Below are 15,696 nucleotides of genomic sequence, written 5' to 3'. Positions count from 1 at the left end.
AACACTATTTCTAAATTTTTATGTTAAGTACTTGGGTGCTATCTACAATACATTGAAGGTACATTGAAAGTAAGGTTTTTGTCTCAAGAATCCTGCTTTGTTTTTATTTTTAGCATTAGTCAAGATTGTAATAAGCCACAAATGATGTAAATGCGATGCTTCCTTTATCGGTACCACACTTAATTTTGTAGTCAAACTTTGTACTACAGTGCAGAACAGTCATTTTTCAGTGAATGTCCCAATACAAAGACTATTGCACCTACATAGTGTTTCAATTACGCTCAAGAGCAATATTAAATTTCCAAAGGCTCAAATAAATTTTGTATATCCACTTAACCGTAATGTTTCACTCAATTACTACAGTAAAAATTATTATCATTATACTGAAATAAAAAATACCTTTAGAATATTGACCACTGGACTCGCATTTGGGAGGACGACGGTTCAATCCCGCGTCTGGCCATCCTGATTTAGGTTTTCTGTGATTTCCCTAAATCGCTCCAGGCAAATGCCAGCATGGTTCCTTTGAAAGGGCATGGCCGAAATCCTTCCCAATCCTTCCCTAATCCGATGAGACCAATCACCTCACTGTTTGGTCTCTTCCCTCAAACAACCAAACCCAGCTCAATATTGACTACCTGCAGTAATGTGAACCTCAGCAAGCCCATAGTCTCAGTGATATTTTTTCGAATCCATACATCACTTCAAATGATGCTATGTCACTTTATTACAAACAAGCGATTATAAAGAATTCCTGAATGCTGGAATAAGATTCCTATCATATGAATTAACCAAATTTTGCTGCTTTATTAGGTATTTATTTATTTAGTTGAAGACAAAGCCCACTATTTTATCATAATGCTAACGATTCAAGATGTGTATTATCCAGTGAATGAAAGCAGAATGAGATCAGATCCACCTAGTGGCAGTTGCTGAACCTCATAACCAATGGTGAGGGAAACGAAATCATACAAGGAAGTTAAATATCATTTAACTTTCGTAACTTACATAAAACGTGGCATGATAGCATACAAGTAGGGTGTTTCTACATGTAAGTTGAGTTACACAAGTGGTGGTTGGGGCATGTATGTTTGACCACCTGCCAAAACCCAACTCAGTGCCATGGCCAGCTCTGCTTGGTTTCTCAGTTGAGTATCCATGGCGCAAACAGCCTAATTGAGGCGGTCCCACAGATTCTTGTTTGGTTTCAAATCCAAGAAGTTTGATGGCCAGGGGAGTACAATAAGCTCATTCTCGTGCTCTTCAAACTACATATACCCACTGTGAGCTGTGTGACATGAAGTGTAGTTCTACTGGTAGATGCCATTGTGGCAAGAAAAAACAAGTTGCATGTAGCGCTGAACATGATCCCCAGGGACAGATGCATGCTTCTGTTGATTCATTGTGCCTTCCACAACGAGGATATCAATAAGGAAATGCCACGAAAACATTCTCCAGACCACAACACTCCGACAATTATTGCAGGGTGTTTGCTTTCAGAAGTTTCGTCCCATACGCGCCAATGGATACCTGTCTGTTGCAGCTTAAAACGCTGTTCACTTCTCGCCAGCCAGTGGAATTCTGTTGGGGTGTTGGTGTGCAAGTTACAGGCTTCGTAACAAGTGAACAGCAGTCAGCATGGATGCGTGAAGCAGCTACCTGCTGCAGAAGCCCGTATGAGCAATGTTTGCTGAATGGTAGTTGAGGAGACACTGCTGGTAGCCCCTTGGTTCATTTGAGTGGTCAGCTGCTCAACAACTGCACATTTGCACGTCAGTTGGCCCTCACACCTCTCTTCATTTGCTGTTCAGCCCCATCATCTAGGACCTGTGGTGCACCACAATTGCCTTGGTGCCAATTTTGGATAGCATCATTTTGCCATCCAAGGTATATATTAACCTCAGCAGCATGCGAATCCTTTACAAACTGAGCCATTTCGGAAACTCTTCCACCCTTGGCCTGGAAATCAATGATCATACCCCTTTGCACGTCAGATAAATTGCTCAGTCTCCACATTACGACAATGATTGAACTGCTTTCCGCATCTCACTGGCATACTTTACATACTCTCACTGTTAGTTTTGCCACCTGGCGTCTATGAGTGATTATTGCACGTTAACCCCGTTATTCAAACCTGTGGAAATAGAAATCCAGCTTTAGCGGTAGAGGGTGGTAGGATGCCCTTACTGTCGCCCCCCCCCCCCAACCTCATCACCTTCCATGACACTGGGTACCTCATCTGTCTGTGTCTAGCGTTACCCCATGTAACAGTGTGCGAATTTTTTCTAGATGTTTGTGAATTGTGTAACTGAGGGGACGTGAGCACCAGCCCAGTACTCACATAGTCAGATGTGGGAAACCAGCCCTTGTTAATCAACCATGCATATCCGATTCAGGCTGGTGCACATCTGTGAATCCCAGAAGCGGTGTGGTAATGCGCTGCTGTAGTGGGTGGGCCCCTGAACGCACTTTAATAATGAAAGATATTGCTAAATTGATACTAACAGACTGCAACAGTTGTTACAAATTTTCACATCAACAATAAAGCTCAAGGAATGATACAGCATTGGGCAGCATAACTAAAACATACAGTGGACTATCTTTGGCAGTCTTACATGGAAACAATTTTCGTTTCAAACGTAGGCGATGTCACAAGTCGTCATCAATCATCGACATACTTAAAGTTCATGGAATGTAGTACCAACTGCGACGATCGTGAAGAGATTTGCGTTTGTTAAAGGCTGCTTTAGATCAACAATGTCACTGTTGGACAGGTGGCGTAACATGGAGTTGTTTGTGGAACAATCGACAAATTCCAATCGATTGTCGCTTCAGCGTGAATGAAAAAACCAGTGTCAAAATCCCATATTTCCTACTACACGAAACTCGCTTTATTGATATTGGTCATGAGCTTCGAATAATAGTGCTAGTTACAAGCTCATAGAAGCGGGTGGCAAATAATGATAGTTATATTTCACTGTACGTGAAACAGTAACTTAAAAATCCCAGATCAGGCGCAGCTATAAAGACCTTAAAAGAACTCATTACGAGTGCGACGCTTTCTATTGCACGCTCAAGATAAGAGACATATGAATGACGATACGGGAATAAATAGTCCAAAGAGTCGCATGTGTGAAGCACATCCCCTCCCCCTTCCTTCTACCCACGTCTGTGGTCAATTAAGTAGGGTGCCAGCGGGAGACCCAACATATTACTTTTCAATTAATAAAGCACAATGGTTGTAGGAGATCTGAAAACGACAGACGGTGTGAAATCCCTGGACGCATACCTTGCAGACAGAAGCTATGTCGACGGGTGAGCTGTAATTGAGATATGGACAAGCTACAGTGGAACACGTGTTGTGAGACTGTGTCATTTCTGGACAGAGGGTAAAGTCAGAAACGATTGTATTGAATCTTAAAGTTGAATAAGAATGTATTATTTGCAGGTTTCAACCAACACAGGCAGATGTGTGCGTATTCGAAACGTTAGGAAAGCCTCCATCAGCTGATACACCTCATGCATTGCGTTGGTACAATCATATTAAATCATATGGAGCTGACAGCAAGAAATTTCCAGGTGAAAAGAAACCACCGGCGGCTTTTGCTGGAGCAGTAACGAATGGCAGTGCGCCATCCGGAGACAAAAAAGACGATGACGACGACGTGGATCTGTTCGGCTCAGACGATGAGGAGGTAAGTGGTTAAAATTATTTTTGCAACAGTATTGTCGCGTAGATTGTGCTAGATAACTCATCTGTTATAGAAAGCCACCATCTTTCAAACAGTTTAAAAGAAAACTAAATTATGATAAACTTAAGTATGTGGTGAGGGTAATTTTGTTATTTTTAGGGTTGTGTATTCAATGACTAGGATACGTTGATTATTTCCATTACGTAAATCAAATAACAGTGAAATTTACTATAATTTTATGCTTTCTTACCATGTCGTGTGTCACTGTAACACAGTCGTAGCATAACATTGTATAACAACACTTGTAAAATGTAATTGTGCATATGTGGTTTAGTAAAAATGTTTCCCGACTTCGCATTGCCTGACACAATAAATACTCAAAATCTTTACATAGTACTTGCCAAATAAGACAATGAAGTAAATTATATTCTAGGATAATTTGCAGGTAACAACTCTGGCGAATTTGTGTTCACTTGAGGACTCTAGTGTTTCTACCTTTAAATCAGAGTGAAAACTTGACGTAGTTATCCCCACAAAACTGTCAGTTTGTCATCTCATTCTTCTCTAATTTCTATTCTTGTGCCATGTCATTGAGATGTTTAGTGTTTCAGAACTAAAGAGGGATGTGCATATGGCCTACAGTCTTTAGTATTATTTTGTAGGGTGAAGTGGGGTAAGTGTAACCATGGGGTTAGTGTAACCACGGCTTATGGTGCCTTAAAGAAGCTGTATTTTTACCTCAGACCTATCACACATGTTAATTTACTCCTTTCTTTGTTATATTTAACCATAAGTTGTCAAATCTGACATAAATTGGTAATTAATTTTTGGACTTGAATTGACGTCTACATTTTCACTCTGCGAGAGAGTGACATGCTCAGAATTTGGTGGTCTGTCATTTTTGTAGTTTTAAAGATAACTGCACAATTTTTTGGTTACAAACTAACTTTTGCATGATAATTTCAAATATGAGATTCAGTTTTACTCTACTGATAAAGCTCTTGATATGCCAGGCATGGTTACACTTACCCCAACTTTTTCTCATGTGGGGCAAGTGTAACCAGGGGGGGTTACACTTGCCCCAAACAAACTTACCGGAACATACTTATTTATTTAAGCCGTCACACTAGATCAACTAAACTGGCCTTCCTGTGTGTGAAATCTACTTGGGACCAAAAGTTAACTCATCACCAGAGACATCATCAAGGGGTAAAAATTAGCAAACGTGACTTTTCCAATCTCCTCACTGCTGTATGGAATGAAACACCACCTGAATTGTTGAAAAGTGGTTTTCAAAAAGCAGGAATATTCCCTTACAGTAGAGAAGTAATTGATAAAACTAAATATGATCCAGAGGCATGTAAAAGATATGTAGCTCATACTAAATCTTTGGCAGAAACAAATCCATTGCCAACTCACGATAATGCAGCCATAGACTGTGTGGAAGCTACGTCTCTAACAGAAAGTACTCAGATTTTTGGGAAGCTTCCAGCTTTCAACCTCCAGAATTTTATAGGCCTACATCTACTGAGCCCTGTAGTTCTCCCAGTATCAGAGTTCTTTCTCAACCATTCCCAAGCTAACCAATGTTTCATTATGTTCTGGAACTTCTGATTTGTCATTTGAAAGGTTATTATTGGAAACAGTCCAACAGTGTAGTCCCACTGGTAAAACAAAGAAAAGGATTACACCAGGAGCTGAAGTTATCACTTTTCAAGATGCTATCTATAAAGAAAAAGATTTTAAAGGAAACAAGAATAATGAGAAAGCAAGACAAAAAAGCATTATCGGCATAAAAAAGGGCTTGGTAATGAAAAATAAATCTTCCAAACAAAGTGCTGTTACTTTATGCGAAATGGCATATCAGAATGTTGTGGAAAAAAAAAAAATCCCTGATTGCTCATGTGGGTAACAAGAAAAAAAGACTAGAAGTTGAATCAACATGTGAAGAAAGTGAAACTGAAGGAGGCCTATCTTTAAGAAGTAGTGATGAAGATGATAACACTAGATGATAACACTAGATGATCTCAGGAAAGAAATGATAAGCTGTGAAGAAGAAGTAGAAGAAGAAAACTTTTTTGAAGCCAAAGATAAAAGTGCAGTTGGAAACTATGTTCTAGTAGCTTTTGCAACAAAATCTAAGAAAGTTCATTTTATTGGCCAAGTTACCAAAATTATTGATTTAGGAGATCCAGAAGTGATTTTCCTCAGATGCAAAAATAAGACAAAGCATGGCACCACATTCTATTGGCCTGATAGAAGAGATGAGACGCAAGTTCCCTCCTCTGATGTCATTTCAGTGCTGCCTGAGCCTACTTTGGGTCACAAGGGAGACCTGACATTTGGTGTTACATTTGATTCATACAACATTCAGTGACTAAATAATAGTTAGGGCCTAAGTGTGAATATAATAAGTTGAATTATGGCAGTTTAGCATTAAACACAAATTGCCAACAACTTTAGTTCAATTACCATGAAAAATAATAGAAAGTGAACTTATAAAGTGATTTTTTCTTTTCTCTTGTGACTAGATATTTTATTATTTTTGTTAAATTGCCTAATAAAGAAAAAATATTAATTTTGTAGAATTTAAACTAATAAATTACTGGCCTAAAACAAAAGTAAATCATCTATGATGCGTTCTGTTTCAGTGTTTTATGGTTTAGGCTAACACTTATTTAGTTTAGCTAACATTTTCTGTGTATTTTATAATATACAAAGAGGCGTGTGCAAAAAAGTTCATATCGTGAGTAAAATTTAAGATATTTTAATAATTTAAAAATCCTCAAATTCAGTAAAAATTGGGTAATCAGGTCACTTACCCCAAGTCCCTTTTACAATGCTCTGTATTGGTGCAACAATGCGGGGTTACACTTGCCCCGAACCATGGGGCAAGTGTAACCTCACAACACAAAATTTTGAAAACAATTATTTGACCATATAATTTTTTCTTTCAAAAACAAAATGTATATTGTTTAAAAGTCAATAAGTCAAACTTTAAGCATGAGAAATTTCAAAATCATATCTTCAATAACAAGTTGGCAATTAGGTGTCAAAGTTGAACTATGCCAAAACGTGGTTACACTTACCCCACTTCACCCTATTCCTTTTCAGTAGTTGGGAATCTTAACGTAATTATCTTCAGATGCTGTCATATAGAACCAGAATGAGATGTTTCTTAACATCTTGACAGCAAGCAGTAGCTTTTCTCCCCTTCTTGTTTTCATCATTTTGTGATTTTCATATACTTGACAGAGGTTTGGTTGTTGTCCTTTGTTCCTTGCGGTTGATACTTTTCCTCGTGGTTCATAATTTTTAATTGTAACCAAACAGTTAAGATAGTAATGTATCTGCTAAGCTTGAAAAATGATTTGTTAAAATCAGTCTGCATATACTTCCACATAACGGAAGCAAGAGGACAGTCTGCAATTGATGTGAAATTAGCCCCTGTAGTAAGTGCACCAAAGTGATTGGGACAATATTGTCTTGTTTACAGTTATGATAAACTTGTGGAATTGTGTGAAGTTTAACAGTGAAGTTAATAATTGAATACCTTCTTGATTAGGTCTTGGTTACAGTATTTAGAATTGCTGATTTTTAAAATGTAAAAATAGTTGATATTTCAATTTAAACATTCAGATATTATACAGGATATTTTTTTATTCTATTTTTCCCCCTTGATCTCTGCCATATAAGGTATACCAAGATTGTAGTTATAACATGAGAGGAAGTGCTGCCAGCATTCTGCTCTTTGACACCTACCTTTCAGTAAGACTCATCTGGTTAATTCTCCTATGATGATAGCCCACACACAACTGATAGTGTACTTCACTCTTTGTCTGGTCAATGTTCATTGGCAGATGTATTTGGCAGTCACCCTTGTTTGTGATTTTTAAAAAATGGCTCTGAACACTATGCGACTTAACTTCTGAGGTCATCAGTCGCCTAGAACTTAGAACTAATTAAACCTCGCTAACCTAAGATCATCATATGCGTCCGTGCCCGAGGCAGGATTCGAACCTGCGACCGTAGCGGTTGCTTGGTTCCAGACTGTAGCGCCTAGAGCCGCACGGCCACTCCGGTTGGCTGTGATTTTCATTACAAGCTTAATTGAAGGTGACTTTTCCTTTATGATTACACTTGCTAAGTATTAATTTGAAGTTTTTAACATTTTGATTATTACTCTTGTAGTGGCTTCATCAATGTGTCAAGAACAGGTGACATAATCATAGTTGGAATATTAAAAGGGAAGTGGGAGGATGTTGAATGTATGATGGGTGAGATAAATTCATTATGATACAGAAGACTATATGCTTCCCTCCTCCAGTTTCAACTGAACTAGATCTCCAGCTTGATTGACGTTCTGTTAACAATGCAGAAGGTGTAAGTAAAAGGTTCATATTGAAACTGCCTGAAGGTTTTCTTGCTTTTAAGGAAACAGTAGCAGGAAATATAGATAGAAGACATGAATTTGGAATATCCAATAATATTAATTAATTATAGGTTTATAGTTAATAATGGAAGCAAAGAGATGGCAGTGAATGAAATAAACTGAGGTACACATGTAATTTTGACGGTGTCCCACATTATATCCTAAAGTTTCCTTGATAATATAGTGAAAGTGATTATTTCAACTTCCAACTTCATTGCCAATACATTTAATCCATCTCTCTCCTTTGGTATCCCTAGAAAACTGTGTATTACACATAACACTTAGGCTTGTCCACTGGATGGTTTTTTTCTAGATTCTTTATGCTTGATGAGATCTTTCATAGGATTGCCCTGCTATTTAAGTTGAGAAACAAGATATCGTTTTTCATTGACTGAAATCTTTGCCATCTGAACTAATTTTATGTTCCTTATTTTGTTGCTCTGGACTGGTAGCTCCGAATGCTGAACTACTTCATTGTCTCATCTGCCCCCAGAAACTTTATTCTTGGCTAAAGGATCAAGTAGGAAGATACGCTACGCCAAGCCTATTGCTGGCTGTTTGGACATAAATGTGTGGTGAAAAGAGCGGTGAAAAGAGCTGGGGATATGGGTGTGTTAATAGATACTAAGTACAGGAAGGTGTCAACAGGATGCAAGAATATGGTGGAGGGCAAATTGCTGTCGGTCCCTCCTTCCCCCACCAGAGTTCAGTAAAACGTGGAAGATCGAAACTTGCCCTCTGACGCCCTCCTCGACAAAGTCTCTCTCTCTCTCTCTCTCTCTCTCTCTCTCTCTCTCTCTCACTCAACTGCGTTATTCATTTCCCTTCACATAATCTATCTTTACTTCTCAATTTGCCCTTAATTCTGGACTGAAGCAGGCAAAGTGCTTACCTTATACCATCTCTGACACTTCCCCCATCATCCACGTCTACCATCATCCTCACTAAGGGTAGGTCCATCTCATCCAGGTCTCTTAGTCAGCTGTCCCTTTTTAACCTGTCAAGTCCCCTCAATGATCTCCAGTCTGATATGAAGAGGAGGGACACTGTTGATGTTGTTTGACAGCTGTCAGATGTACAAGGAGCTGTCAAATGAAAGAGGTACAGAAGGAAAGAAATGAAGTAATCTGTTTTATTATTTCAAAACTGATCGGCATAACTGTGAACACGTTTACTCCATTGTGAGACCAGGTGGTCAGTGCTGTCATGCAAAGGTGTTTGTAATTGCCTATGGCATCATGATTGTATCTTCAGCCAAAGCAGACAGACAGCCACAGTTGTCTTTCTTCAGGGCTCCAAAAATATGGAAATCACATGGGGAGAGATCAGTGTTGTTTAGAGTACATTGTAGAAGTTTCACTGCGAAGCCTTACGCATCCTCCGTACAGTTCCGATCTCTCCTCATACAATTTCTGTAACTTTGGAGCCTTGAAACGGATATTCGTGGCCATCAATTTGCTTTGGATGAAGAGGTGCACTGAATCATTAGGCAACTGCAAGCATTTTTCCATAAAGGCAGTGATTGTCTTGTCTCACAGCAGGATAAATGTAATAAGTTATTGGAGTTCCTTTAGAAAGAATAAATAGTTTAGGTACTTTTTTCCATTTAACTACCCCGTTTATTTTGTTCCCTCTTACTTTATTGTTGTAGGCTTGTCATTTTATGGCAAATGGTTCATATCAGTAACACTGGATTAAAGAAATATATATTGCAGCTCTAGTCATATCTCCTCTTAACGGAATTTATAAGGTTCTGAAACTGTACAGAATTTGATGTAAGGTAGCTTTTGGACAGAGAAAACGTGGTATGATATAGTCAATGTGTTGAGGAGGCAGCTGCAGTAAGCTGGAGTCCAGATAATTGCTATATAAGCAAATTTTAAGCAAATCAGTTGATTAAATGTTAAAGTGTAGTGGAAAGTTAGATAAGCAGTGTATCTTACTTTTTGAGCATGGAGTATCTACTAGCTTCCTCAGAGTAGTTCACCATTGTTGCCAGTATGATACCTAAAATTGTTGGAATTTATGTTTCATTAAACCTGAATGTCAGTCTGTTTAGAATTCTCGCACCCTTCCATCATCATGGTCTGTTAATTGCAATGCAGTCTCATAAACTTCAATACACCACACCACATGTTTGTTTTGGTAACCTCAGATTGATTGAGGTTTCTCTTCTTGTTATGTTTATGTGCCCTTGGGCCATTATTGCTGCCCCTCTCCCTCGTAGTCTCTTGTTCTGCTCACTGGCCTTCAGATGATTCTCAGTGAGAAATGATAGCTGACATACACTAAAGTGACTGCTAGGAGCAGTGTTTCAGTCCACATCTGAGATATCCATAGGTATTCAGATTTCTTGTTAGGGCAATAGTACAGCGGACAAAGTGTGGTCGGGTAAAGTATATCTAGACTCAATCTGTTGCTATCTGCTGAATGACAGGTCATCAATGACTTCTGTACTGAAGCAGAAGGGTATCCAAATAACATCCAGAAATATTTTCACACAAGGCATTATTAATGGTAACATGTGGATTGATGTTGTTTGTGTAATAATTTAAGTTTAAATGAAACTGTCAGGTATGACATTATACCATGTAAGAGTGCCTAGTGAGCGGCATAGGGAATCCCCTAACCTCTTCAAAATCACCTGTTGCCCATGGAAGACTTCAGTGATTCCTGGAAGGAGTTGATCTTAGTTCTCGTTTGTGAAACTGGGAAGGATTTTAGGATCATTCATCCTGATTACAATGAAATGGCCTTGGAATAGATAGTGGGGCAGTGTTGAAGCTAAGTTCTAATATTTAGGAAAATAATGGTCTTTAGTGCATGTGGAGATATTGGTGCACAGCCAAGAACTGACAATGCAAATGGCTTTCATATATAGAAAACACTTCTTATATTTTTAACTTTGAAGAAGACCTTTGATAGCTACTTAGATGCATAAAATTTTCAAGCGGCTGCCCAAATGATACCTTCAGGTATATTCTGTCTTTCATTATCAGATATTTTGTGAGGAATAGCTACACAGATCCTAAAAAGGGACCTTTCTTGAGGATCTGTTGTCACTGTTTTCAACAGCTATTGATGTTATGTAACAAAGACCAAAGAAGAGTTCATTGCTCAGTTCAAAGTGGTTTTTCTGTTTCTATGCACGTAAAAGTAAAAATATGCTATCTCTGTGTGTGTTGGACTGTTGACACTGTTGCTGGGTTATTTAGTTTCCTTCCTAGTCAGCTGTGAAGAGATGTTCACTTATTAGGGTGTATCTGTTTACACAGCAAGCTAACATACTGAATCTGTATTCCATTTTGTGATCAGGTGGTAGAAGTCCATCTAGGGTCACACTGAAAACTAACTATTCTACCATACACGTCAGCTCACAAAGCTATTCTTGATCCATTAGACTCGAGTGGTTTCATTCAACTCATAACATGATAACCAGCTTCACAAAACGCTTGTAATTTTCCTTAAATCCCTGTTAGAGAATCCCCCCTTCCCCGCCACCTTTTCATGAGTATATTTCTTTTGCTGACTGTCTGTATGTGTTTGCATGATAAGGCTTACTGTCAAATAGGTCCAAGCCCTAAACTTCCAGGGTGTTAAAAAGGCTGTCATTGTGTTCTTGAAGTTGACAGAGGTGGTGGTGATAGGGTTGTTTCAAGTTGCCTATTATTTCAGTATGATTCTTAAAGACCGGTCTTCCCATCCAGACACTCAGAACTAGTGCTCCATGCGCCATGTGATTTAAAACAGTGAAGTTGTCTTTTTGTTATTACGAAAATGGGACAATGGAATTTACAGCAATGTTACACCATCAAGTTGTGTGTTAAACTTGGGGGAGGCAATGAGTCTGCCCTTTGAAAAGTTGAAGTAGGCTTATGGGAAACTTTCCTTAAAAAGAGCACAGTTTCTCAGTATCACAATCATTTTTGGGAGTCTAAGAACACATTGAAGATGAACCTTTGTCTGGGAGACCTTCAACTTAAAAAAACAATGAAATCATTGAATGTGTGTGTGTTCTTGTGAGATCAGACTGACATTTAACAGTGATGGTGACCTGTTAAACTGTACACTTTCACCATACATCAAATTTTGATCAAAGTTTACATATGCAGGTTTGTGTCAAAATGGTGCCGAAAAACCTCACAAATGAGCCGAACAATAATTAAAGAAACATGTGCATAGATATTCTTGAGAGGGTTGCCACTGACTACAAGTGGTTCAGTTGTGTGATCACAGATGATAATCTTGGATTTTTTAGTATGATCCTGGGACAAAGTGAGGAGCAGCTGACTGAGACGTCTCCTTGAGTGAAAAAAGCTTGAATGACCAAATCAAAGATCATCGCAATGCTGATTGCAGAGAACCGGCATTTGAAGCGGATTGCCGAAAGATTCTACTGCCGCCAACATACATCACATGTAAGGGCCACAAAGATAACATAAAATAAGCCAGGGCTAATTTGGAGGCATATGGACGGTTGTTGTTCTCTCATTCTGTTTGGAGTGGAACAGAAAGGAAATGACTATTTGTCATACAGGGTACCCTCTGCCACACACCATATGCTGGCTTGCGGATTATCCATGTAACTGCAGATAATTTGCTTTTTTGACTCTAGGGGGTGTCACGCATAAAAAAATTCGTTCCTCCAGGAAAAACTGTCAACCAAGCGTTTTACAAAGATGTCCTCAAAACACTCTAGGGAAAGGGTGAGCCAAGTGAGACTGGATGTTGTAGACAAGAGGATGCTGCATCATGAAGATGGCCCATGTCACACGTCCACTTCCATCATGGCATTTATTTCAGAAAGCAATCCTGTTGTCCCCCACCCTCATTCATCTGATTTGTCCTTGTGACCCTTCTTTACCCAAATATTAAAAAATGTCTTAAAAGGACATCATATTAGGACTCAGTACAATATTCAAAAGAATGTGACTGACATGTTAAAGGCTCTACCAGTTGAAGTGTTTCAGCACTGCTACCAAGGCTGGAAACAGTGCTTTGAAGGGAACAATAGTTGTTTGAAGAAAAGAGAGAAGAAGAAAGAAAAGAAAAACTTTGATAGATAAGAAGTCAATCTCGTGCTGAAAATATCTTGTAGGTGATTTGAAAGTGGGATCCCTCCATGGTTATTTGTATATGTACTGTCCCTTTTCAGGTGGAGTGGGTGAATAAATCCTTACTTCGAATGTAATATGCAAAAAGTGAATTTTAAAGGAAATAAAAGGTGTGCCAAAACTCTTTCATAAGACTTAAGAAAGACTTCAGAGACTGTCCCCCCAACACCCACGGTGGTGGTTGGTTGGTTGGTGTGTTTGTTTGTGTTTAAATTTATCTTCATACATTCCTTGCTAATTGAATGCTCTTTTATAGGATGCTGAGGCAGAAAAGATTAGGGAAGAAAGGTTAAAGGCCTATGCAGAAAAGAAAGCAAAGAAGCCAGCACTTATTGCAAAATCAAGTATTGTTCTTGATGTGAAACCATGGGATGATGAAACTGATATGAAAGAAATGGAAAACAAAGTTAGAAGTATTACAATGGATGGTCTTGTATGGGGTGCATGTAAGTACAACAGAAATCAAAATTGGATTACATCTCATTGGTAAATTAGAATTTGAGGTACTTCTTGATTGAATTTTTATGTTTGGTTGAAATTTTTGTCCAAGCACAAAGAGCAACTATTTTAATGTAATTAGGATTGGCATATAACAGTTTGTAAAAATTTATTGAGTTGGTAAAATGCTTAAACCTGAAGAGCATGCTAGGGTAAAACAAATTTATAAATATTCTCACTTGTTCTTTGAGAGTCAAATTAAGAGAATAGAGGTCTTGAATACCCATTGTATAAGTAGATATTGTTTTCTCTGACACCTGTAGCGCACTGTAATATCAAATCACATGGGACAAGTAATAAAAAATGTAGGTTGAATGTTTGGTCAATTTTCTATGCATTGGCCATATAATTACATTTAACAGTAACATGTATGGTATTTATACATGTATAAATAGTAAAATATGGTTCATCAATTTTTTTATGGTAAATATTTGATTTGTTTCACAGCCAAACTGGTTCCTGTTGGTTATGGAATTAACAAGCTGCAGATCATGTGTGTTGTCGAAGATGAAAAAGTTTCTGTGGATTTGCTTGTGGAAGAGATACAGAATTTTGAAGACCATGTGCAATCTGTAGATATTGCAGCATTTAATAAAATTTAATTTTGGTATTAATAAGATTATTTTTGTGTAAAAAAAAAATAAAATTTGAAAACGAATTCTTGTTGCTGTTCTGTGTCTTATTTCTTTATTTGCCTTGATTTATCCAGCTAGTCATTCACTCTAACCTTACTCCATTTTATGAAATTTATTCTTAAATTATACTCTTAAGTGTGCTAGACTGCCATTTCAGTTTTAGGTCAATTGTACATTGTACATTCGTGTCTCTTGTTTTTTAAATTTTCTTTCTTTTCCCTTCTGTGAGAAAAGTTGTGTGTGGAGTGTAGATATAGAAAAAAAATTGATCGATATTTGCTGTTTGATGCAAGATCTGCTGTGGTTAAGTGTTGGGATTATAGTAGAGAGAATCAGTGTGCACAACAGTGCAGCCATGCTGATTTATGTTGTCCATTGATTCTGTGAGTCAAATAACATGAATAGTGGGTTTATTATTTTCAAACAAAAAAAGACCTTATCATGCTCATTGATTTGTGTTGAGAGTTCAGCTACTGGCTCAATTTTTGCAATACAATACTTTCTTCTTACTGCCCATAAAGTGAGCTTCTGGTGATCTTATGTGAAGTCCTCATGCTTTAACTTCCAAAATGGCCATTTAGGATTCATTCTTGTATAGACTCAGGAAAATATAGACAGTCCTCCATTCTCTGAATACCTATGGGAAACAAAACAGTGTAGCAAGATGAATGGTGATTTTATAAAGGAGTTTGACGTTTTTTTTTTAAGTATGGTAATTCTTATAAATAACTTAATAAAAGTAAAATCTTCACGATTCAGTCTTGATGAAAGTATTGGGCTGCCTTGTGTTACCACAACAGTACTTGACGAGAAGTCTGTTCATAGACAATAGCAGCAGCTGATGTCATGCCAAATTCAACTGGAATTAGCACATAAGTGTTTGATGATTCACCTGTGGATTCTGAAAAAAAAAAAGAGAGAGAGAGAGAGAGAAGAAATTAGCCCTGTGGCACAGAAATTCAGTTGCACAAGTAAAGAGCACTTGTTTGATTTATACCTTTGGAACTTTTAGAAGTATTTAATTTTCAGAAGTGATCTATTTGTTAGCTCTGTTCCAACCATACCTTTTTCAGGAACGGATAAGCAAGCATCTATCTATCTTGAATGAAATTAAGATAGCATTGAAAGAACATAAGTTAGATTTCTGTAATGTGTATGGGGTGTACAATAGTTCACTAATGCTACTGAAACTCCCCTGTGGTGAAAAATGAATCTAATAAGTTAATGCATCTACTATCTAGCAATTTGGAGCCAAAAGACTTGTTTTTAAGTGTGGTGTATGTAAATACCAGGGTTTTCTTTTCCTTTTTAATAATGCTCGTATG

General features: G+C 37.9%; 1 protein-coding gene across 1 annotated transcript; it reads left to right on the top strand.

Moving 5' to 3' along the window:
* The first annotated feature begins 3,148 nt into the window (after window positions 1–3,148).
* On the top strand, window positions 3,149–14,394 carry LOC126237450 (elongation factor 1-beta'-like). Its single transcript, XM_049947582.1, has 4 exons — window positions 3,149–3,315; window positions 3,449–3,695; window positions 13,495–13,684; window positions 14,184–14,394. The coding sequence occupies exons 1-4, from the start codon at window positions 3,236–3,238 to the stop codon at window positions 14,336–14,338; spliced, it is 672 nt and encodes a 223-aa protein (XP_049803539.1). The 5' UTR covers window positions 3,149–3,235; the 3' UTR covers window positions 14,339–14,394.
* The last annotated feature ends 1,302 nt before the right edge of the window (window positions 14,395–15,696 follow it).

The sequence above is a fragment of the Schistocerca nitens genome, chromosome 2 (assembly GCF_023898315.1).
Source record: "Schistocerca nitens isolate TAMUIC-IGC-003100 chromosome 2, iqSchNite1.1, whole genome shotgun sequence".
Taxonomy (NCBI): Eukaryota; Metazoa; Arthropoda; class Insecta; order Orthoptera; family Acrididae; genus Schistocerca; species Schistocerca nitens.
The sequence above is the reverse complement of the archived record's forward strand: the minus strand, read 5'-3'. Positions and strand labels throughout refer to the sequence as shown.